This window comes from Vipera berus, assembly GCF_964194415.1.
Source record: "Vipera berus genome assembly, chromosome: 1".
In the NCBI taxonomy this organism is placed as follows: Eukaryota; Metazoa; Chordata; class Lepidosauria; order Squamata; family Viperidae; genus Vipera; species Vipera berus.
The window spans coordinates 119,440,195-119,462,898 of NC_138202.1; the positions used below are offsets into that span (position 1 = coordinate 119,440,195).

The 22,704-nt window shown below is 42.6% G+C and overlaps 1 protein-coding gene across 2 annotated transcripts in view; it reads left to right on the forward strand.

Moving 5' to 3' along the window:
- The window catches only part of KDM2A (lysine demethylase 2A), an 80,305-nt gene that overhangs the window by 30,933 nt on the left and 26,668 nt on the right, over positions 1-22,704 (forward strand). For both annotated transcript variants that reach the window (XM_081316749.1, XM_081316750.1), the window contains 5 exons: positions 8,184-8,262; positions 13,413-13,459; positions 13,791-13,969; positions 20,544-20,650; positions 21,141-21,234. In XM_081316749.1, the coding sequence (XP_081172875.1) occupies positions 8,184-8,262; positions 13,413-13,459; positions 13,791-13,969; positions 20,544-20,650; positions 21,141-21,234 (506 nt within the window). The remainder of the gene's footprint in view (positions 1-8,183; positions 8,263-13,412; positions 13,460-13,790; positions 13,970-20,543; positions 20,651-21,140; positions 21,235-22,704) is intronic.

Genomic DNA, 22,704 nt, shown 5'->3' on the forward strand with positions numbered 1-22,704 from the left:
TGTTTTTGCTGTGGCAATGATGACATTTATCATATTAAAATTCTGGCTGCCACTCGCAGGATTCATCCTGAGTGATGGTGAGGCACATGCATCTTCAATACATAGTAAATAGGTTGGCTTGTGATCTTTGTGTTATATGTGTCTGTGTTAGATACTCTTAACCTGACCTTAGGTGTATGTGTAAGTGTTTAAGCATGTGTAGAAAATATGTAGGGCTGTATGATGCAGAGGACAGATTTTCACAGAATTTCAGAATTTTTGCAGGAAATGTTGATATATAACCCCTGCAAATACAGAGATCAAACTATTAATGAATAAATTTTGACTTCAATATATTCTAAAAAAGTAAGTTCCTTTCAGCGTATGTGTGCATCATTTCCATATAGATTGCAAGTACTTTTGAAATCTCCTTTAATAAATCTATTAAATTAGGATGTAATAAGGGGAAAGTAGTATTTTCTTGGTATATATTGTATACATCTTTGCAATTAGGAAGTTTATACTGACAAACATTATATATCAGGTTGTACTACCATGTTTTCCCCAAAATAAGATCTATCCCAAAAATAAGACCTAGCTTTATTTTTACATGTACGCCTAATATAAGCTCTACCCCAAAATAAGCCCTAGTTAAGACTTCGCCCATTCCATCCCACCGTCTAGTTCAGGGGTGTCAAACTCAATTTCATTGAGGGCCACATCAGCATTATGGTTGCCCTCAGGGGGCCAGGTGGGCGTGGCCGGGTGGGTGTGGCCAGCTCAATGTTGCTCACTCAGCGCAGCTTACTCAAAATGAAAGAAAGTTGGCAGCAGTGCCCCTGAGGGGCAGGCAGGGTGGCAAAAACAGTTTTTAGCGCTCAGCTCTACTATACCAGCAAATCAAGCAATCACACCAGGGTTACCCTTGTAGGTAGGTGCACTTGAAGCAGGCAGAGTGCCACTCAACCTGGTTCCCAGAGGGCCAACTTCCCCCTTCGGCCTCGAGGCCCCTGAAAAAGCCTAGTGGGGTGGGGCCGGATATTGGCTCATTGCAGGCACCCCGATGAGCATTGCATAGCCGTAAGATAGGTAGTCCTCGTTTAGCAACAGTACAGTTACAACAGTGATGACAGAGTAACTTTGCAGCCAATCCTTGCATTTAGAACTTTTTCAGGTTTGTGTGGCAAATGGCAGCTGAAGTAAGATCCTAAGTCAGTTGCAGTTTCACTGAGTGACTGCATTGCTTAACAACCGAGTGGCTGGTCCCAATTGTGGTCGGTAAATGAGAACTACCTGTATTTCTATGTCCTTTTTAGTGGGGTAGAGGGCTTCAAATTCAGGAAACCTTCCTAAAAAAGGACCAGAGACTTACTTTCCCCAGGCTAGGAGTGCCCCTGAAGTACACACACTTGAACAGCAATTCAACACATAATCTCACTTCTGTACCCATGCCAGCTTTTCAAAACCACACCGGCAGCAGGGGATCCCACTTCAGTTTCCATTTTACAGCTTTACCCTGTGCAGCAGAAACCCAGCAGCTGCAAAATTACCCATAACACAGCCTGGAATTAAAGGATTCTGCCCTCGGTAGTGATAGGTAGGCAGTTGAAGCAATCAGTGAAGGTCTTCCACAATTTTATGTTATACCGCTGTTTACCACAAAACTTGAGTGGGGCTTCTAGTTCCAACAAAATGGGCTGGCTCAGGAAGATCTCTCGTGACTTCAGGCATATGCCCAGAATCTCATTTTCTGTGAGCTGAACATTCTTGCCTGGATGTGATCCTTGCACTTCAAGCACCCGGCACAGGAGCCTATGCGTGAAAGAAGCCCGGCAGAGGAGCTGGAGCGGCTCCAAAGCTGGGGGCGCGTCTTGGCCGGGCCTTGCAGGATCCGGGCCGGGCGCCTCTGCTCACCCTCAGCAGCGCCCAGCAAAGTAGCTCACATGCGAAACAAGCCCGGCAGAGGAGCCAGAGCAGCTCCGCTGCTGGGGGCACGTCTCGAATGGGCCTTGCAGGATCCGGGCCGGGCGCCTCTGCTCGCCCTCAGCAGCGCCCGGCAAAGTAGCTCGCACGTGAAACAAACCCAGCAGAGGAGCCGGTGTGTGAAAGAAGCCCGGCAGAGGAGCTGGAGCGGCTCCGCTGCTGGGGGCGTGTCTCGGCCAGGGCCTTCCAGGATCCAGGCCGGGCGCCTCTGCTCACTGCTCTGGCTCCTCTGCCGGGCTTGTTTCGCGTGCAAGCTACTTTGCCGGGAGCTGCTGAGGGCGAGCAGAGGTGCCTGGCCTGGATCCTGCAAGGCCCAGCCAAGACGCGCCCCCAGCAGTGGAGCCGCTCCGGCTCCTCTGCCGGGCTTCTTTCACACACGGGCTCCTCTGCTGGGCTTGTTTCTCGTGCGAGCTACTTTGCTTGGTGCTGCTGGGGGGCGTGTTTCGGCCGGGCCTTGCAGGATCCGGGCCGGGCGCCTCTGCTCGCCCTCAGCAGCGCCTGGCAAAGTAGCTCACACGCGAAAGAAGCCCGGCAGAGGAGCCCGTGTGTGAAAGAAGCCCGGCAGAGAAACCGGAGCGGCTCCGCTGCTGGGGGCACATCTCAGCCGGGCCTTGCAGGATCCAGGTCGGGCGCCTCTGCTCACTCTCAGCAGCGCCCGGCAAAGGAGCCCGTGTGCGAAAGAAGCCCGGCAGAGGAGCCATCTGTGGCTCTTTCTCTGGCTACCTCAAGTCTGCCTTCCTGCCTGGGCATCTCTCCCCCTCACCGGCTGGGTGTTGCTCGTCCTCCCCCCCCCCCCCGGCGTCACACCTCACTCCCTCCTACCTCCTCCTCCTCCACTTTTTTTTTGGAGCCGCAGGAGACTAATGAGATGCAAATGGTGCTGGGTTCCACCAGCCCACGTGCACTTGCCGGCGCCAAGGTGGTGAGGGCCGGACCTTTGTAATTTCTGGGAGAGTTGTGCGGGCCGGATTCAATCATGTGGCGGGCCGTTTGTGGCCTGCAGGCCTTGTGTTTGACATGTCTGGTCTAGTTGTACGAGGTGGGGCAAGGCACACATGTAAAAATCAAGCTAGGGTGGGGGCTAGAGCTGCCCCATGTGCCCTGCACCCGTTTGCCTCAGGGCCTCCACAGCCAGGCCTCCCAGGCCCCAATACCTGCTTTGCCTTGCAGCAGCAGCAGCAGCCCCATCCAGTAGAGCCTATGTGGCCGCTGGCCTACTTCTGGTTGCTGGTAGCAGCTCATGGAAGGTGGCCACATGGCACGTCGTGCCGGTGCTGTCGCTCGTGCCAGGAGGCCATGTGGCATGTTGCACTGGTGGTGCCGCTTGTGGCAGGACATCACATGGCACGTGCCAGTGCAGCAACAGCACCGGTGCAGCGTGCCATGCGAGCAGCGGTACCAGCACAGCATGCCATGAGGAAGAAGGCAGGTGATGGCGCAACAAGTGTCAAGGTGTGGCACGCCTGGCTATGGCGGTCCTGGGCTAAGACATCCCCCGAAAATATGACCTAGTACCTTTTTTGGAGGCAAAAAAATTATAAGACCCGGTCTTATTTTCAGGGAAACATGGTAGTTCCTTCAAGCAACATCAATCTATGATGGATCAAATCAGTGCTTTTTTTCTAAAAAAAAAATGCCAGAATTCACACACCTCATACAATCCGCCTTGCCTACCCTACAAGGTTCCATCCAAAAAAGGTGCCGGAACTCCGTTCTGAGCTTTCTATGACAAAAAAGGCCCTGGATCTAATAATGTCACTCTTTCAGAGGCTAAAACTGGATGGTAATCTCATACTTATAAACCATCCAGTAAATGCTGACCTTTGGAAAGGCTATTAAGAGATGGTCCTTTCCTTTGCTTTTGGTATGCTGGACTCTGCTGTTTTATTGTTTAGCGCAGTGGTTAGAATGCAGTATTGCAGGCTAACTGCCCATAACCAGGAGTTTGATGCTCACCAGCTTAAGGTTGACTTAGGCAGGCTTCTGAGGTCAGTAAAATGAGGACCCAAATTCTTGGGTGCAATTTGCTGACTCTGTAAACTACTATGAGTGCTGTAAAGCACAGTGGGGCAGTGTATAAGTCTTAAGTACTACTGCTATTTTGGATTCCTTTTGTTAGATTTTGTTGGATTTTTTATGCACTGCCCAGAGTAACTTGGGCAGCCATATAAATGGTTTAAATAAGTAAATAATATGTCACTTACTGACAAATGAGGCAGTTGTATTAGTGCTCCAGACAGCTGATTAAAAGTTAAGTGATAGTGAAACTCTTTGCAAAGTCCGGATTTTGACAGCCATATACTATTTAGTCATCGTTAAACTCCCTGACTGATTCTTCCCTAGCTCCCTACTTGTACCTTATTTAACAATTTTAGTATTTTTGTTGTTGTTCTGTTTATTTTGTAAGGCTTTGCATGCCTTTAAAATTATTCAGAGGCACAGGAAACTGAAAAAGAACTGCTTTAATGGATAGCCAAGAGGTACTATGCATGCATGAATTCCAAAGCAGTAGTTTTGAATAATTCTTGAAGTATGCACAGTCCTGCTATTTTTAGCTTAAGTGTAACAATTTATTTTTTAAAACAATTGTGGTATAGAAAGCAGAAGAATATATGCTTCCTAACCAGGCAGTGGTGGTGTTCCCCTCCCCCTATTATGGTGATGCTTTTTATTATCAGTATTCAAACATTCCTGTTCTCCTTATTAGCTTCATTTGTGCAAGCATGGCATAAGTAACTACAGCAGCCTTTCCAACAGAATAAATAGTTTTAGCACTCCTGGGGCAAAAAATATTAGGACATAATTAATTAAGTAGTGGAGAATGGAATACTAATGGTATTTCATGTGTTAGCTTGACATTAGTAATGTTAATATGTGATCTGTGGAATGCTATTATTTGGGCTAGTAGAAGATGATGAGTTGTTAAACTAAATATCCAAAAGTGGAAATGATACTTTAAAATTATAAAAATTTCGGACCAATTGCAGACCTCATTTATGATAATCTAAAATAAACTAGTAATAAAATATCGTACCTCTCTTCTTAATCTTGCTTGAATTAAGATTTCCAGATCTATTTTTATTGATTTTACTCAATTTACATGGCCATCCATCTGCTTTTCTCTGTATATGAAGATTTAAGTATATCTTTTCACTACTTCCAGCAAGTATGTGCAATTGCTGGGGGAACAAGGAAAGAGGCATTTTATAAGAAACAGTTTTTGTTTGGGTTGTTTTTGTTTTGTTCTTGTTTAACCATTGAAAAGAATCCTTTTTCAGTTTATGTTGAAGAAATGGGAGGTAAGAAGTTAAACATGGGAGTTTTGTTTTACTCTTTGAATCTCCTATTTATTCATTCATTCATTCATTCATCCATTCATCCATTCAATTTCTATAGCCACCCATCTAAGTCAATGATTCTGGGTAGCTTACAATTCAAAAAAATGTATTCCAGTTTAAAATACTAAAAACATTTTGAAACAATAAAAATACTAAAAACATCCAGATTAAGTATACAGTGAGGGGGGAAATTATTTGATCCCTTGCTGATTTTTTATGTTTGCCCACTAACAAAGAAATGATCAGTCTATAATTTTAATGGTAGGTTTATTTTAACAGCGGGAGACAGAATAACAACAAAAAAATCCAGAAAAACACATTTCAAAAAAGTTATAAATTGATTTGCATTTTATGAGTAAAATAAGTATTTCATCTATCAATCAGCAAGATTTCTGGCTCCCAGGTGTCTTTTGTACAGGTAACGAGCTGAGATTAGGAGCACTCTCTTAAACTAATCTCAGCTTGTTACCTGTGTAAGATACCTGTCCACAGAAGCAATCAATTAGATTCCAAACTCTCCACCATGGCCAAGACCAAAGAGCCCGTCCAAGGATGTCAGGGACAAGATTGTAGACCTACACAAGGCTGGAATGGGCTTTAAGACTGTCAGCAAGCAGCTCGGTGAGAAGGTGACAAAGGTTGGTGTGATTATTCGTAAATGGAAGAAACACAAAATAACTGTCAATCTTCCTCAGTCTGAAGCTCCATGCAAGATCTCACTTCGTGAACTTTTAATGATCATGAGAACAGTGAGGAATCAGCCCAGAACTACACAGGAGGATCTTGTCAATGATCTCAAGGCAGCTGGGACCATAATCACCAAGAAAACAAAACAATTGGTAACACACTATGCTGTGAAGGACTGAAATTCTGCAGCGCCTGCAAGGTCCCCCTGCTCAAGAAAGCACACGTACAGGCCCGTCTGAAGTTTGCCAGTGAACATCTGAATGATTCAGAGGAGAACTGGGTGAAAGTGTTGTGGTCAGATGAGACCAAAATCAAGCTCTTTGGCATCAACTCAACTTGTCGTGTTTGGAGGAGGAGGAATGCTGCCTGTGACCCCACGAACACCATCCCCACCATCAAACATGGAGGTGGAAACATTATGCTTTGGGGGTGTTATGCTAAGGGGATAGGACAACTTCACCACATCAAAGGGACAATGGCCAGGGCCATGTACCGTCAAATCTTGGGTGAGAAACTCCTTCCCTCAGCCAGGACGTTGAAAATGGGTCATGGGTATTCCAGCATGGCAATGACCCAAAACACATGGCAAGGCAATAGAGGAGTGGCTTAAGAAGAAGCACATTAAGGTCCTGGAGTGACCTGGCCAGTCTCCAGACTTTAATGCCATAGAAAATCTGGAGGGAGCTGAAGGTTCGAGCTGCCAAATGTCAGCCTCGGAACCTTAATGACTTGGAGAGGATATGCAAAGAGGAGTGAGACAGAATCCCTCCTGAGATGTGTGCAAACCTGGTTGCCAACTACAAGAAACGTCTGATCTCTGTGTTTGCCACCAATTACTAAGTCATGTTTTGTGAAGGGGTCAAATATTTATTTCACTCACTAAAATGCAAATCAATTTATAACTTTTTTGAAATGTGTTTTTCTGGATTATTTTTTTTGTTGTTATTTGTCTCTCGCTGTTAAAATAAACCTACCATTAAAATTATAGACTGATCCATTTCTTTGTCAGTGGGCAAACATACAAAATCAGCAGGAGATCGAATAATTTTTTCCTTCACTGTACATAGGAGCAAGATACTTGGCCAGTTAGCAATACAGTCAGAAAACAGGACCCATAACACATTCAGCACCCCAAGCATGGTAACATAGGTTTTTAGGGGCTTAGGAAAGCCTAGTAAAGTTGGAGTCATTCAAATCTCCGAAATGAGGCTGTTCCATAGAGCAGGGGCCACTGTGGAAAAAGCTCATCTTCTGATCTCTGCTACTTGACACGCTATGACTAATGGGATCTGCAGCATGCCCATTCTGTTAATTCTAATTGGACAAGTAGAGACTCTTGGAAAAAAGAGATTTTTCCGGTACACCAATCTCAAGCCATCTAGATCTTTAAAGGTAACCACCAGCACCTTGAATTGCACCCGGAAGCACACTGGCAACCAATGCACAGAAGTGGTGTTACATGTGCCTTTTATCTGGCACATTTACCGCACACATAGGCGTATTCTGCACTAGTTGGAAGTTTTCATGGTCTTCAGGGCAGTCCCATGTAGAGCATGTGACAGTTGTCTAACCTAGAGGTTACAAGGGGGTGAGTTGCTGTGCGCAGGACCTCCTAGCACACCAAAGATATGCAAAGGTCCTCCTAGCCATATCTGCCAACTGCTCTTTGAGCAGGAGCCATGAGTCCAGGCCATATTGTAATTAAAAGCCCTATTTGAAACTAATGAATAGTTCATTTGTATTATGTTTGGATATTTTTTCCTTCTGTTGTAATAAAAAATTATAATTTTGACAGAATTTTAGGTCACACAAGTCTTTGGGACCCTTATATAGCCCTGGTGCCCCAGGTTATATATATCTGTTATAGTGGATAATGTGGCTAAGAATTTTCATATGTCTCTTTGTCCAGCTCAATTATACACTTAAAATATTTATATCTTACCTATTTTTCCACAACAGTTCTGGATAGTACATAGCAGATATGTTTAATGAATAAGCCAGCTCTTCATTAGTATATCTGTAAAGTTATATTTCATTATCTGTGCCAATAGAATCCTAAGTTTGCTAATAACAATTTTTTTTCCAAAAATAGGGAAGTAATTAAGTAGGCAAAATCATTTTATTTTTCCCTCTTATCTTTTCATTCCAGCTCTCTTTTGGGGTTTCTCTAACCAGCCTTTTTTTTTTTTTGAACAGACTTCACTGTGGAGTACATTCAACGTGGTGGCTTAAGAGATCCTTTGATCTTCAAGAATTGCGATGGTCTTGGAATAAAGTGAGTGGAGGAACAATAACAGTTTGATATTAAACAAAGTCGCTATTTTCCCTGATGAGATAATGTGTTACTGGGCCAGAATGCTTTGTTTGTGCTTTCCCAAGCTTCTGAGAATGGCAGATGGGACTAGCATAGGGAAAGACTCAACAGACTATTCTAAAGCTTATTTTAATGCACATAATATTGAAGTTAAAGATAATTACATGTATTCAAATTAGATGCCATATTTAGTGTAAGATCTATTGAGATTTTAAGGTTACTGATCATAATTTGTGAGTCCACTTTTAGTTACTGTAGAAATAAAATGTTTTGGAGGATCAGGCCAGATTTTTGCTGCCTGCTTCATTATGACTGGCCAGTTCTATCAGAAATAGTAAATCTACATAGAAACTATTGCCTCATTTCAGTGAGGAATAATATATACCAGTTTGAAAGGGTACAATCCTGTCCTTAAAATGCCTCCCCTGGATCTGTACAGTAGAGGTTGGACAAATGTCCAGTCATGAATTTTGGAACAAAGTGATAGATAACACAAATAATGCAACTATATTTGTTAACTTGGAGGAAGCCAATTATCTCTAGACTAGTGTTATGCAAACTGGGATCTGGACTTAGCACTGGATCCCAGCATTCTTAAGTTGATAGTCTTAAAGCCTCATTGTTTTCTTGACTGTATTTGCCATTCAGCCAGCTGATGAGAAACAAATTGTAAAAAATATATATATATTTTAATCCCATTTATATCCCGCCCTTCTCCGAAGACTCAGGGCGGCTTACCATCTAAAGCACAAATCAATGTGCTTAGCAATAGCCTTCATTCTATGTATATGCCTGCTTATTAGGGCTTTCGCCCCCCCCCCCCCAAGCGGCATTATTACAAAGTCAGCTTAATTGCCCCCAACAATCTGGGTCCTCATTTTACCTACCTCAGAAGGATGGAAGGCTGAGTCAACCTTGAGCCTGGTGGGACGCGAACCTGCAGTAATTGCAGGCAGCTGGTGTTATTTAAGGAGGCATTAGCCCACTGCTCCACCAAGCCTAAAGAAATTTCAGAAGTTTGGCATTTCTATAAGAGATTTGCAGGAAAAAACTTTACCAGGAACGATGAGAACTTTGTGTATTTAGCAAAAAGAAGAGAAGGCTGTAAGAGGACACAATTGCTGTCTTTAAGTGTCTAAAGAGTTGTCAGGACAGGATTGGTCCAGAGGATAGGATATCCTAATGATAAGAATTGTTCAACAGCGAAGAAGATTGCCAGTGAAAAAGTTGATTCCAGTAAAGGGTTTGAACTAGATTGACAAGGACCCTTCTAGGTCTTACATCCTGTGATTTCATTTTTTAAATAAAAGACTATCTTTCTTGCTAAAATTAACAATCCTCCCATAAAAGCATGTACTTTCAATAATAATTCAATTTTTTGACCCCATCAAAGCCCATTTTATTAATCACTGAGGCAGTTATTTTTTTTCCTTTCTTAATTGGGCAGGCATGTTTGAGAATCCATGCTGTTGATCCAGTTGCATTGGTTCAAGTAGAACCCTCTACTTCAGGGGTGTCAAACTGCCAGCCTGTGGGCCGGACACGTCATCCAGAAGCCGCGCCCACCCCATTGCCGCCAATGGCAAAACTGTCCCAATATGTCTAGCGACATCATGTGACGTCACGAGTTTGACATGTCTGCTCTAATTGGTATTAGTTAATTTAGTGCTATATTGTGTATCTGTTGCTTTTTCTACACATTTTTCAAGGATAATTTCCCCATTGAGTTCATTGCAGTAGTTAAGAGAGAATGTAAGCAATACATGAATAACTACTGCCATATGTGATTCTGGCTAAGAAAGAGTTGTTGCTAATGCATTAACTGTACTTGTCAAATGGCTCTTAGCTGTAGTTCACATCTGTTATTATTGAGGATCAAACAGCAGACTATGGATCTGTTTTTAAAGGGAGTGCAGCTTCTTCCAAACCAAAATGGAACTTCAGTTCCTCAAATGCAGTTTTGTATCCGTCAACAGGACTCCCATTTTGCCTGGATTGAATATCTCCTTTATTCAGCCCATTCAGCTTAGATAACATTTGAGGATACATATTGCTTTCTTGAAATTGAACTATTAGAAGCAATTGTTCTGAGCATCTTCACATAAATAATAAAGGCAGGATAGAAATAAAGTAAATTACAGTAGACATTAACTTGATCTTGCTAGAAGAAACTATTAGGAACCAGCAGATGGCAGAGTTGGACCATTTCATCCAGTTGTTCGCTCTGCTAAGGTTTTATTCAGGGCACTGATGTAAAACTGACGAGAGTGATGTCCCTGGCAACCAAGATAAATTGACTTTGCTCACTTTCAGATCATTAGCTCCACCCAAGCAGAATACGAAATCCAGCATATATCATTCAACATGGTGGGGCCAGATATCTGTTTGGAAAGGACAAGAATTTTAAGAAATGAAACGAAAGCTCATTCATCTTGACTACCTTAATAGGACGTTTTTAAGATAGTGGGGTGTAAAGTATACTGATAGCATCCCTATATTATCCTGGCCACCCATATGTACTAAAAATTGGCTGTCAAAGGGAATATCTAGATAATTAGCAAGCGTTCCTACAGGTGAAACTCGAAAAATTAGAATATCGTGCAAAAGTTCATTTATTTCAGTAATGCAACTTAAAAGGGGAAACTAATATATGAGATAGACTCATTACATACAAAGCAAGATAGTTCAAGCCATGATTTGTCATAATTGTGATGATTATGGCGTACAGCTCATGAAAACCCGAAATCCACAATCTCAGAAAATTAGAATATTGTGAAAAGGTGCAATATTCTAGGCTCAAAGTGTCCCACTCTAATCAGCTAATTAAGCCATAATACCTGCAAAGGGTTCCTGAGCCTTTAAATGGTCTCTCAGTCTGGTTCAGTAGAAATCACAATCATGGGGAAGACTGCTGACCTGACAGTTGTGCAGAAAACCATCATTGACACCCTCCATAAGGAGGGAAAGCCTCAAAAGGTAATTGCAAAAGAAGTTTGTTTATTTATTTATTTTTATTTTTAAGTTGGATGTTCCCAAAGTGCTGTATCAAAGCACATTAATAGAAAGTTAAGTAGAAGGGAAAAGTGTGGAAGAAAAAGGTGCACAAGCAGCAGGGATGACCACAGCCTGGAGAGGATTGTCAGGAAAAGGCCATTCAAAAGTGTTGGGGACTTTCACAAGGAGTGGACTGAGGCTGGAGTCAGTGAATCAAGAGCCACCACACACAGACGGATCCTGGACATGGGCTTCAAATGTCGTATTCCTCTTGTCAAGCCGCTCCTGAACAGCAAACAACGTCAGAAGCGTCTTACCTGGGCTAAAGAAAAACAGACCTGGTCTGTTGCTCAGTGGTCCAAAGTCCTCTTTTCTGATGAGAGCAACTTTTGCATCTCATTTGGAAACCAAGGACCCAGAGTCTGGAGGAAGAATGGAGAGGCACACACTGCAAGATGCTTGAAGTCCAGTGTGAAGTTTCCACAGTCTCTGTTGATTTGGGGAGCCATGTCATCTGCTGGTGTTGGTCCACTGTGCTTCATTAAGTCCAGGGTCAACGCAGCCATCTACCAGGAGATTTTGGAGCACTTCATGCTTCCTTCTGCAGATGAGCTTTATGGGGATGCTGACTTCATTTTCCAGCAGGACTTGGCACCTGCCCACACTGCCAAAAGCACCAAAACCTGGTTCAATGACCGTGGGATTACTGTGCTTGATTGGCCAGCAAACCCGCCTGACCTGAACCCCATAGAGAATCTATAGGCCATTGCCAAGAGAAAGATGAGAGACATGAGACCAAACAATGCAGAAGAGCTGAAGGCCGCTAGTCTTCCATAACACCTCAGCAGTGCCACAGGCTGATAGCTTCCATGCCACGCCACATTGAGGCAGTAATTGCTGCAAAAGGGGCCCAAACCAAGTACTGAGTACATATGCATGCTTATACTTTTCAGAGGTCTGATATTGTTCTATGGACGCTCCTTGTTTTATTGATTGCATGTTATATTCTAATTTTCTGAGATTGTGGATTTGGGGTTTTCATGAGCTGTACGCCATAATCATCACAATTATGACAAGTCACGGCTTGAACTATCTTGCTTTGCATGTAATGAGTCTATCTCATATATTAGTTTCCCCTTTTAAGTTGCATTACTGAAATAAATGAACTTTTGCACGATATTCTAATTTTTCGAGTTTCACCTGTATAAATTGCAACCATCCCACATCTAATCCTAGCCTAGTATATTATTGAACAGCCTAGAACAGAGGTCCCCCAACCTTTTAGGCACCAGGGACCGGGTTCCATGGAGAGAGGTTTTTCAAATGCTCTCTCAATCCTTTTTTTTTTCTCTTTCAGTTACTCGGTTACATAATCAATTTACAATTTTTTCCACATTCATGCACTTTCCTTACAATGAGATTTTCTTCCCTAGTAGATAAGGAAGAAAAGTCTTCACTTTCTTATAATTCCATTAGGAAAGCAAAGCTAAGCAGTAGAGGTAAAATTCAGTGTCAACAGGTAGATTAGATACGTGCTGAATCTTATCTGTGATGTGTATATTGGGTAAAGACTGCATATGCATTTTAACAGGATGTGTGTCAGGTCCCGAATAGTTGAATTCCACTTCCTGACCAAAAAAAAAAAAGCCAAATATGAATCTTGTCTGAATGTTAAAGAATTTTCAGTACTTCACTTAATAGGAAGAGCATCTCATTTCACATTCCTACGTGTCATAAAGCAGAAGTTTCATGTTGTCAGTGCTCAATCAATAAATAAGACAATGTGCAATTTTACAAGGCTTGATACTATAAATATTACAGAATTGTTCAAAATTCATCCACTACCTCTTTGCAGCAAGAGCTGCTTCAGCCAAAAATGGAACCGCTTATCCACAGTTCAAGTACTTCTTTACTGAAAAAGTTTATTCAGAGAAATAAAATGGTAAATTGTGTTGGAGGCTTCAAAGAAAAGTAAGAAATTGAGCTTGGTTATATCTCTGGTTTTTCATGATGGATAGTTTTGAAGCAGACTTGTAAGAGAGAGAGAGATAAAAGACTCACAGCATTAAACTGTGAATACTGACAGTGTGACTGCTACACATTTTTTTCTGTTTCAGGATGCCCGATCCAGACTTTAGTGTGGGTGATGTACGACTCTATGTAGGTAATTATGCATTTTTCTTCTAAATTAAACTGGCAGGTCAGGATAAAAGCTGGTATGTAATTTATGTGTAGAGTTTAATTTTGGCAGAACTTTTAAATTGTGAAGTAATCCCTGGTCTTGAAAGAAAAAAAAATTGAAAAATGCTTGTTTTAAATTAAGCACCTCTCAATCAGAAGGCCTTGGATAATTATTCTGTATCTTGTCCTTTATACGCCCTTTATCTCCTCCCACCCTTTTTAAAAACCATGTTTTAGGTGTCTTCCTGCCTCTCTTGGGCTAGACAGTATTACTGGAAATTAATTAATTATCTATGTATCTTATCAACCGGTAGGGAGTCGTAGGATGGTGGATGTCATGGACGTAAACACACAAAGGGATATTGAGATGACCATGGCTCAGTGGGCACGCTACTATGAAACACCAGAGGAAGAGCGAGAGAAGCTATACAATGTTATCAGCTTAGAATTCAGCCATACCCGGCTTGAGAACCTGGTGCAAAGGCCAACTACGGTTAGTTTGGTGTTTTTCTTTCATTGACAGTACTTTTTTTTTATTTTGAAGGTCATTTAAACAAATGAGGGAGTCCACAGTATTAATTTGGGTCATGGTTTAAGCCATATTGGTTCAGGTAATATTTGAGTAACTTATTGAGCTGCTAAATGCATTTTTAATTGTGTACTTAAAATGTAAGGGGGGGGGTCTTCTACAGCAATAGAAAGAGGGAAATGCTGATGGGAACTATCAAGGTTGCCATTGGAAGGGAAGGGGATAATGGGCTTTTCTCTCTCTGTGATCATAATGTCCCACCCTTGATCCTGAATATCAGATTGCTGGAAATCTTGGACTCAAGAATGGAGGGTTACCCTTAGGTGAGGGATCTTTATTTTCTAAGGACTGGACACACCACAGCATAGCAGATCTGTACACAGTGCTTTATTGCAGCACACACCTTTCCCAACAATAGGCAATTGCTCCCCACCCTTAAAGATTTGGTATGGTTATATTTCCATCTAGCATATTTCCATGTAAGTATGTATTTAATACAATGCTTAATAAAAATTCCAAAGTCTTTTAAAGTGCCATACAACCTTTGCCTTCTTCCAAAAGTTCTTACGTTAATTGGGATGAAGTGCTGCCTCAGTATGGTTGCTGTCAAGCTCCCAGGAAAGCTCCAGGATCCAGGCAGGAATCCTACCACGATAGGTGGCTCACCTTAGCTTGTGGTCCTGGCAATTGACTGATAATCCTCTTGTCTGCCTGGAATAGCTGCCAATCTCCAGGTGCCCTGTCTGCTTCCGCTTCCCTATCAGTTTGCCGTTATCCCAGTTTCCTTTTTTTTTTTGGTCATTTCCATTTTTTATTAGTTTATAATATAAAATACAAACATACAAAAGCAAATGATATGGGAAAAAAGGGGAGCAAAAAGGGAAAGGAAGAGTGTAGAAAAGGAGGGGGGAAGTCATTGACTTCTGACTCCTTTTGGTGCAGTAGAATGAGATAACAACATCAAACCTCAACTTTTTACTTTTATTTATTTATTTATTTATTTATTTATTTATTTATTTATTTATTTATTTATTTATTTATTTATTTATTTAATCCCATTTATATCCCACCCTTCTCCGAAGACTCAGGGCGGCTTACAATTCTAAAGCACAAATCAATGTGCTTAGCAATAGCCTTCATTCTATGAATACATAATACTGTAAACTAGAAGGTCATGAATTAAGATTTGGATGGCACGGTTATTTATGTTATGACAAGGTTAAAGTAAATGTTGATTTCAACAGCCATTTTCTTAGAAGCGCCATTCTAAGAGTTTGGAATAAATATAACATAGGGTTTTTTTGGGTGTCCGTCCCCAGGAAGACTTTTTTAGAAAAGAAATGGTGATGAAGCCAGACTAGTGGACTTATGGTAAAATAATATCTTTTAATTTTGATAATCCTACCCTCAGGTCTAAGGAAGAGCTAGAATCAGAAGGACATGTCTGTCGTTAGTTTACATATTTACAACTGAAAGAAAGATTTAAATTAGACAAAAAGTTATGGGTTTAACTTTGTTAAAAATGAATTGGAAATTTTACAGTGTGGTAGTGATGAACATATTATTACTAAGGTCTATAAAACATTGAATTTGAATTTGGAAAGTGAATATGTAAAGCATTAAGATTGAGTGGGCAAGGAACTTTGGATATAATGTAATGCTTAAACAATGGGAGAATATGTGGATGAAAGGTTTAAAATTTACACTAAATTATAATTTAAAAGAAAGTTTCTATAAGATGATGTACCATTGGTATTTAATACCAGAGAAGTTATCAAGAATGTATAAAGGTATTTCAAATGAATGTTGGAAATGTAAATGTAAAGAAGGGACTTTTTATCATTTGTGGTGGACATGTGTATAGGAAAGAAATATTGGAGTAAGATTCATATTCTAATACAGAAAATTCTTAAAGTGGATATTAAGATAAAACCAGAAACTTTTAATGGAAAAAGACTTGGAAAAAAATTTGGAACTTTGATGTTAGATATGTTGACGGCAGCAAGTCTACTTTATGCACAAAAATGGAAGGACACTTCGATCCCCACAATGGACGAATGGCTGCAAAAGTTGATGGAGTTAGCAGAGATGGCTAAATTGACTGCTTTGATAAAAGAAAAAAAACATAAGTACTTTTGTTTTTACTTGAAAACCGCTTCTGGAGTTGAGATGGTGGGGGGGGGGAATGAAACTTTGATTTTGGGTTTTACCAATTAGATAGATTTGTTCTTATCTTTTATTTTCCTTCAGCCTTTTCTTTTGTAAGCCAAGAGCCTGGGTGGGGTTCGGATGCCGCTGGATGTTAAGACATCCTTGAAAACAACAGGGTGGGGCTCAGTTATTACAGGCAGTTGGAATACTGCTGGCATCGATGTTTGGGAGTAAAGTTGTGAGTGGATAAGTGCAAGATGGAAGTGGAATGGGAAACATTTCTGCCTGGCTGCATTTGCTTTGGGTACAGTCTCAATTTAAGCGTGAGTTTGGGGAACAAGAGTGAGAAGATGAGCCTTTCACATGGTTGCACAATCCTATTGGCTTCTCTTTTTCCCTGAGGTTAGCATGACCTCCTCCTTTCTGTCATTTAAGAAATTAGTTAAGGCCTTCTGTTCCATTTGGCTTTTGACAAATACAGTGGTAAAAATGGTGGTTCCTCTGTATCATCTCTTACCAATTCATATTGGTATGTTTTATTTTGACTGTATTTTGTCAGGATTTTGAATGTGCTTTATGTCTTAATATTTGTTAATTTTATAGGGTAGATGATAGTATGATATATGGAATCTTTGATGCTCGCTGAGCTTGGTTGTTTGCTTGCCGATGTTTTATTATCTGACTAGGTAACATCATCAGTGCTAGCGAATGTTGCATTTGCTCCGTGTTTATACATAGTAGATTTTATTTATTTAAAAGATTTATATGGCCATTCATCTTAAGCAACTTACAACGACCATACAACTAGTAAATAACCATAAACAGAAAACAACAAAATAATACCCCATGCCATAGTCATGCCCACTGGGATGCCTCACAGCAAGTTCAACTACCATCCTTCCATGCCTACTACCAATGCAATCCCAGCACTTCAGTCAAAAGCCAAGTCTTAACAGCCTTTCAAATGGCTTGAAGGGTGGAGACCTGGCAAATTGCCAGCAGGACAATGCCCCACAAAGTAGGGCAGCTGATATTTGGTCCCCGGGGATGCCCCAGAGACAGCGAGGGACTGGCCCCTGCCACCCTGGCTCCAGCCCCAGCCAGCCCGGCGGACCCCAAGTCACACGCACAGGAGGGAGTGAGCGCATGGGGGGCTGACGGCATCCGGCAGCAGGGGCCGCGTAGCCCACTGTGAATACTGGGCTGGCCCTCCAGCGGCAGCGCTGTGGCGGCACTGGCAGCACACGGAGTCAGGGGCATGTGATGCAAGCTGCCAGACATGCCTACTCTGTCCCATCTCTTTTTGGTTGGAGAGCAGGTTGCCACTGGTCATCTCCTCAGCCCCCTCAAGTGTCTTGCCCTTGGCCTGCGGGTGGAGCGCATTCCCCTCGTGCACGTCGGTACCTGCTGCGGCCGCCAGCCGCTCACGCCAGTCCCTTAGGCCGTTGCCCAGAGCTGCAGGCCAGGCCAGCACAAAGGAGGCAAAGCAGTCGGCTAGGAAGCCCCAAGTAGAGGTAGTAAAGTACGCCCAGGGCCAGCAGGCAAAAGGCCACCCCAAGCGGAGAAAACCGGATCCCCATCAGAGTCATGGCCGACCAGGCCCAGAAGATATGGGGAGGCACACAATCCTAGCTGGGACTAGGGGGCCATGGTGCCAATGGGGATCCGGTTTTCTCCACTCAGGGTGCCCTTTTGCTTGCTGGGCGTGGGCATACTCTACCACCTCTACTCGAGCTTGCTAGCTGGCTGTGCTGGGTGGGCCAGATGCTCTGGGTGGCGGCAGTGGCCTAATGGACCTGCGCAAGCTGCTGGCAGTGCCGGCCCGAGGTGAGGCCAAGTGCGTCAGGTGTGCAAAGGGAACAGGCTCCACACGCGGGCCAAGGGCAAAATCTGCAAGGGGGCTGAGGAGATGACCAGGAGCGACCTGCTCTCCCAAGTGCAAGCAAAAACAGATGGGACGGAGTAGGCGCGTCCGGCGGTCTGCATCACGCGCCTCCTCTTCTCCACCTGCTGCTGGAGGGCTGGCCCAGTACTCGCAGCAGGCTGTGGAGCCCCAGAGGGCACCGGTCAAGGGACCAGCAGGCTGTGGCTGCTGACGGACACTGTTAGCCCCCATGCACTCGCTGGCCTCTGTGTGGGGGGGCTGATGGTGTCAGGTAGCAGCCAGCCCAGCCCCTGCCTTGCGTTGCCCCACAGCAATGGCATCCCCACCCTGTCCTGCCTCACCTCGCCCTGCAGGACGAGCCTCTTGCCCACCGCCCCACCTGCCAGAGGCCCCCTGGATCTCCCCCAACCCTGCCCAGCCCCCAGAGTCATCCCCCTGAGCAACATCGAGGTGGCCACGTCCACCCCGGCCATGCCCACCCAGTCTGCCCTGTCCACCGCAGCCACGCCCACCCAATGGGCCATGCCGCCCGCCCGCCCACGCACCCCCCCCGAGGGCATCACAATGCTGGTGCGGCCCTCAATGAAATTGAGTTTGACACCCTGATTTAGGGTGTTAAATGTGATAACCAGCACCATGAATTGCATCCATAAGAAAACTGGGAGCTAACTAAAAATGTACTTCTAGGCATTATTGTAAATAAAAATCTTAACAAAAAACCCTCACTATATAAAGAACTAAATATATTGTCCCTGGAGGAAATTTTTCATGTTAAAATAAAAATAAGTTATGACTGATAGCTTGCAGTATGTGTGGCATTAATTACATTATTAGAAATTAATTACAGTATGAGAAATCAACCTGTATTTAAATATAAGCATTAACTCTCATTCTTTTAGCAAGCCACTTTGATCTAATTGTTAAGGTTCCAGGTTAGAAACCAGGAGTCCTGCCTTAGGCATCCAAATCTACCTGGATGACCAGTGATTCCCTCTCAGCCCACAACATCAGGCAACAAGCCAATCAGTCAATTACTGTTGCAGCCGATGGGTCAACATTTGGTTAGTCCGAAAAAGTGGACCCCGTACCTGCAGGAAAAATGCTCGGAAGAATAAAAAACTTGATCCTTTCACTAGCAGTACTAAAGTATATTTAAGTCCATTTGACTTCCAGTGAGATGGTGATATAGTAGACTGCACATACGTGAGCTCCAACTGATAATTTTAAATTTTATTCCATAAGTATTGGGTAGGAGGTTTGTTTTAATTGAAGCACACCGCATTAGTATCAGCTGTGGTTTGACCATGACAAGCTAAGTTTACTGCAGCATGCCAGTAACAAAAGATTGTAAACTAATGATGGAACTCCAAAATTCATTTCACTTCTCCCAACTGCAATACAGGCAGCCAGTTAGTAGAGTACTTATTGCAGGAGGATGGAAGGATGATTATGAAGATGAGTAGAAGGGCTGTTATTGTTATTTAAATACTTAAAATGGCCCTCACAAAAGGTGGTGGTTGTTGACTAAGAGACTGGAGTAATAGAAGATTATAAAGAGGGAGACAGTCAAGCCAAGATTACAATTTTCCCCCCTCCAATAAGACTCTCACCTGACTCTTCTTTAGACAATGAAGGCCCTATAGTGAAGTCATCTCATGACTGGTCGTTAGGGCCTTACTATCTGTTTACCACAGAGCCATTTGAATTCGCCTCATGAATCAACAGTCTTTTATATTGACTCCCATAAAGAGGAACTGGACTATGCTGGGAGGTGAAGAGACTGCACGCTGCCATCCCCCCCCCCCCCCACACACACACACCCTATGCTTCATCCTGCATCCCTGCCGCCCCAAGCTGACTTTTGCAAGTGGAGTGGCAGGGACAGGGAAGTGCAAGGCAGCAGGGGTGGCAGAGTGCAGGGTGGGTAAAAGGGCAAAAATGGGGGTGGGTGGGATAGGTAGGTGGAGGGAGTTAAGCAGAGCCGACTGCCACAGTGAAGGAAAAGCGCAAGATCCTCTTCCAATGACAGTGCAGTTCTGGACCACAATGGGACTGCCGAAACTACCAACACTAAGCAGGGCAGTCATGTGATGTTTCATGTAATGACTGCATCACTTAGCAACAGAAATTCCAATTCCAGTTAGGGTCTTTATGAGAGGATCTATCTCTTTTTTTTTTGGTAATATTTCATCAGCGTAGGTGGGAGATATTTACTCCTGACTAACCTGTTCTGTTTTGTGAGGGGTGTGATTGTTACATGCATTTAAATTTCTAAGATATTATTGTATATCTTATTTCATAGCTAATTCTTCATGAATACAGAATATATCTGTGTAATAATAAAGAGTGAATGAGTAGAGCCTCACTAATTGATACTTAGTGAAATATCCTATATCTTGAACCTCGAGGCATAATCTTTGATACCTGTTTAATATTTTGGCAGAAGGATATCGAACATGTGTTTGTGACAAACATAAATCTTGATTTAATACATATTTCCAGGTGGATTTAATTGATTGGGTTGACAATATGTGGCCAAGGCATCTGAAGGAAAGCCAGACAGAATCAACAAATGCTATTTTGGATATGCAGTATCCAAAAGTGCAAAAGTAAGTAAAATTTTATATATAGATCTTTCTTTTCATTGATGTTTCTATATTGCTACCTATCCTTCTATATTTTATTGATTGTCACAAGGTCAGCAGTCTGTGCCAGACGTGCTAACATCTTTCCTAAGTCCTCCAACAATGCTAACTGGATGGGTAACATCTATTAACATTGTATTGTTGAATGGCAAAATAGATTTGTTTGAAACAGCAGGAATTATAGCAGGAAGAACTTCCTGCTTAGGGATATAGATTCCTATTACTGGCTTTCTGATACAATAAAAACTACACATCAAGTACTAATCTTATTGTCCATTTTTGTTTCAACAGTACAGAGTATTCTTAACACTATAGATTCTGGTAATTAATACTGTCATTCAACATATCAGTGGCATACTAAATACTAACAATAAGCATTTATTCCATCTACACAGTATTGCAACTTAATTCAATAAAGTTTGTTTTCATAATTTCTGGTTTTACTGTATTTCAGATATTGCCTGATGAGCGTTAAAGGATGCTACACAGATTTCCATGTAGATTTTGGTGGCACATCAGTATGGTATCACATCCTCAGAGGGGGGAAGGTACTGTGGCATTTCAGCAATGTACTTTTTTGTGAGAAGGTTTGAGTAAAAAGGCTGTAAACTGCAAATGGTCACAGTACACGGCAGTTGCTAAATATACTTCATTTCACTTGAGGAGCCACTTGCATCTCATTTAGACACTCTAGAATCAGACTTATTGGACTGGTTTAACAGGATTCCTTAGTGCAGGGCTTTTCAACCAGTGGTACAGGTACCACCTGTGGTACATTGGCACCTGGCAGGTGATACGTGACCATCCTAGAAAAGTGGTAGCGGGGGAGGGGAATGAGCTGAACCGGTGGCAGCACAGCACAAGCCTGAGCAAGAGATAGCTGAAGCTGCAGGGCTATCAGGGCTCAGCGGAAGCGCCAGGATCAGCACTTCTTCGGGGCTGTCAGGGCTCAGTGGAAGCGCCAGGATCAGCGCCAGGCTCCAGCTGGAGCTCGACACTGATCCTGGCACTTCTGAGCCCAGAAAAAGCGCTGATCAGCTGGAATGTTGCAGCATCTCCAGGGTCTTGTGATTTACATTCAGATGCTTGGCAACTGATTCATATTTATGATGATCACAGTGTCCCAGGGTCATGTAAAGTGACTAAAACCTGCTGCAACTATGCAGCAGACGGGAGAAATAAATACCAAACACCCCCACCCCACCCCCACTGCCAGTCCTCAACAGAAATGCTCACAACAATGAAAACCTTGGGCAGGAGGAAGACCGTCGCCGGGCGGGCAGGCAGGTGTCTTGCTTGGCTGTGGCTTGGAGGGCACCTTTTCAGTGCCATTGTAACTTCAAACAGTCACTAAGCGAACTGTTGTAAGTCGAGGACTACCTGTACTTCATCACTTTTTTCCTCCCCCCCCCCAGTCATCCAAGTTTTTGACACCTTGCTAGGCGACTGGTGGTACTCAGATGTTGCCATATCCTAAGTGGTACAGTGGGTGAAAATGTTGAAAAGCCCTGCCTTAGTGTAACTATTATTATATATTACACGGTATGTAATTAATAGAACATGAGAGCAAATTTTAAAAATGAGGAATAGTTAATGAAACAACTGTGTGTTTTATTAATTACATGCCTAATAGTTTATATTGGAAAATAGAATACATGCAGAAAATAGTTTTTTAAGTAGATTGAAAAGATCAATCTATGGGATCAGTGTAACTACTTAATTCTTTTTAAATAGGTACCATTTTTGCAAAGAATTTGCTTTCAGGTATAAATCTTCAAGATCAGAAAAATAATACTTTACATATCTGCTCATGCTATTCAACTGCAGCATTCTTTTGTTACCCATTTGGCACAGAGGACATTACTAGATATTTTTACTTGGTCTTATTAAAACATGGAAATTTCCAGAGATTTTTAGGCTTATTTGAAGACTTTTATATCCCTAGTTCTTGAATCATTTAATATTCTATTTTTAAGAAAGTTTAAAAATTGAGATATCTCTGTTTTGTCCTACTGCAA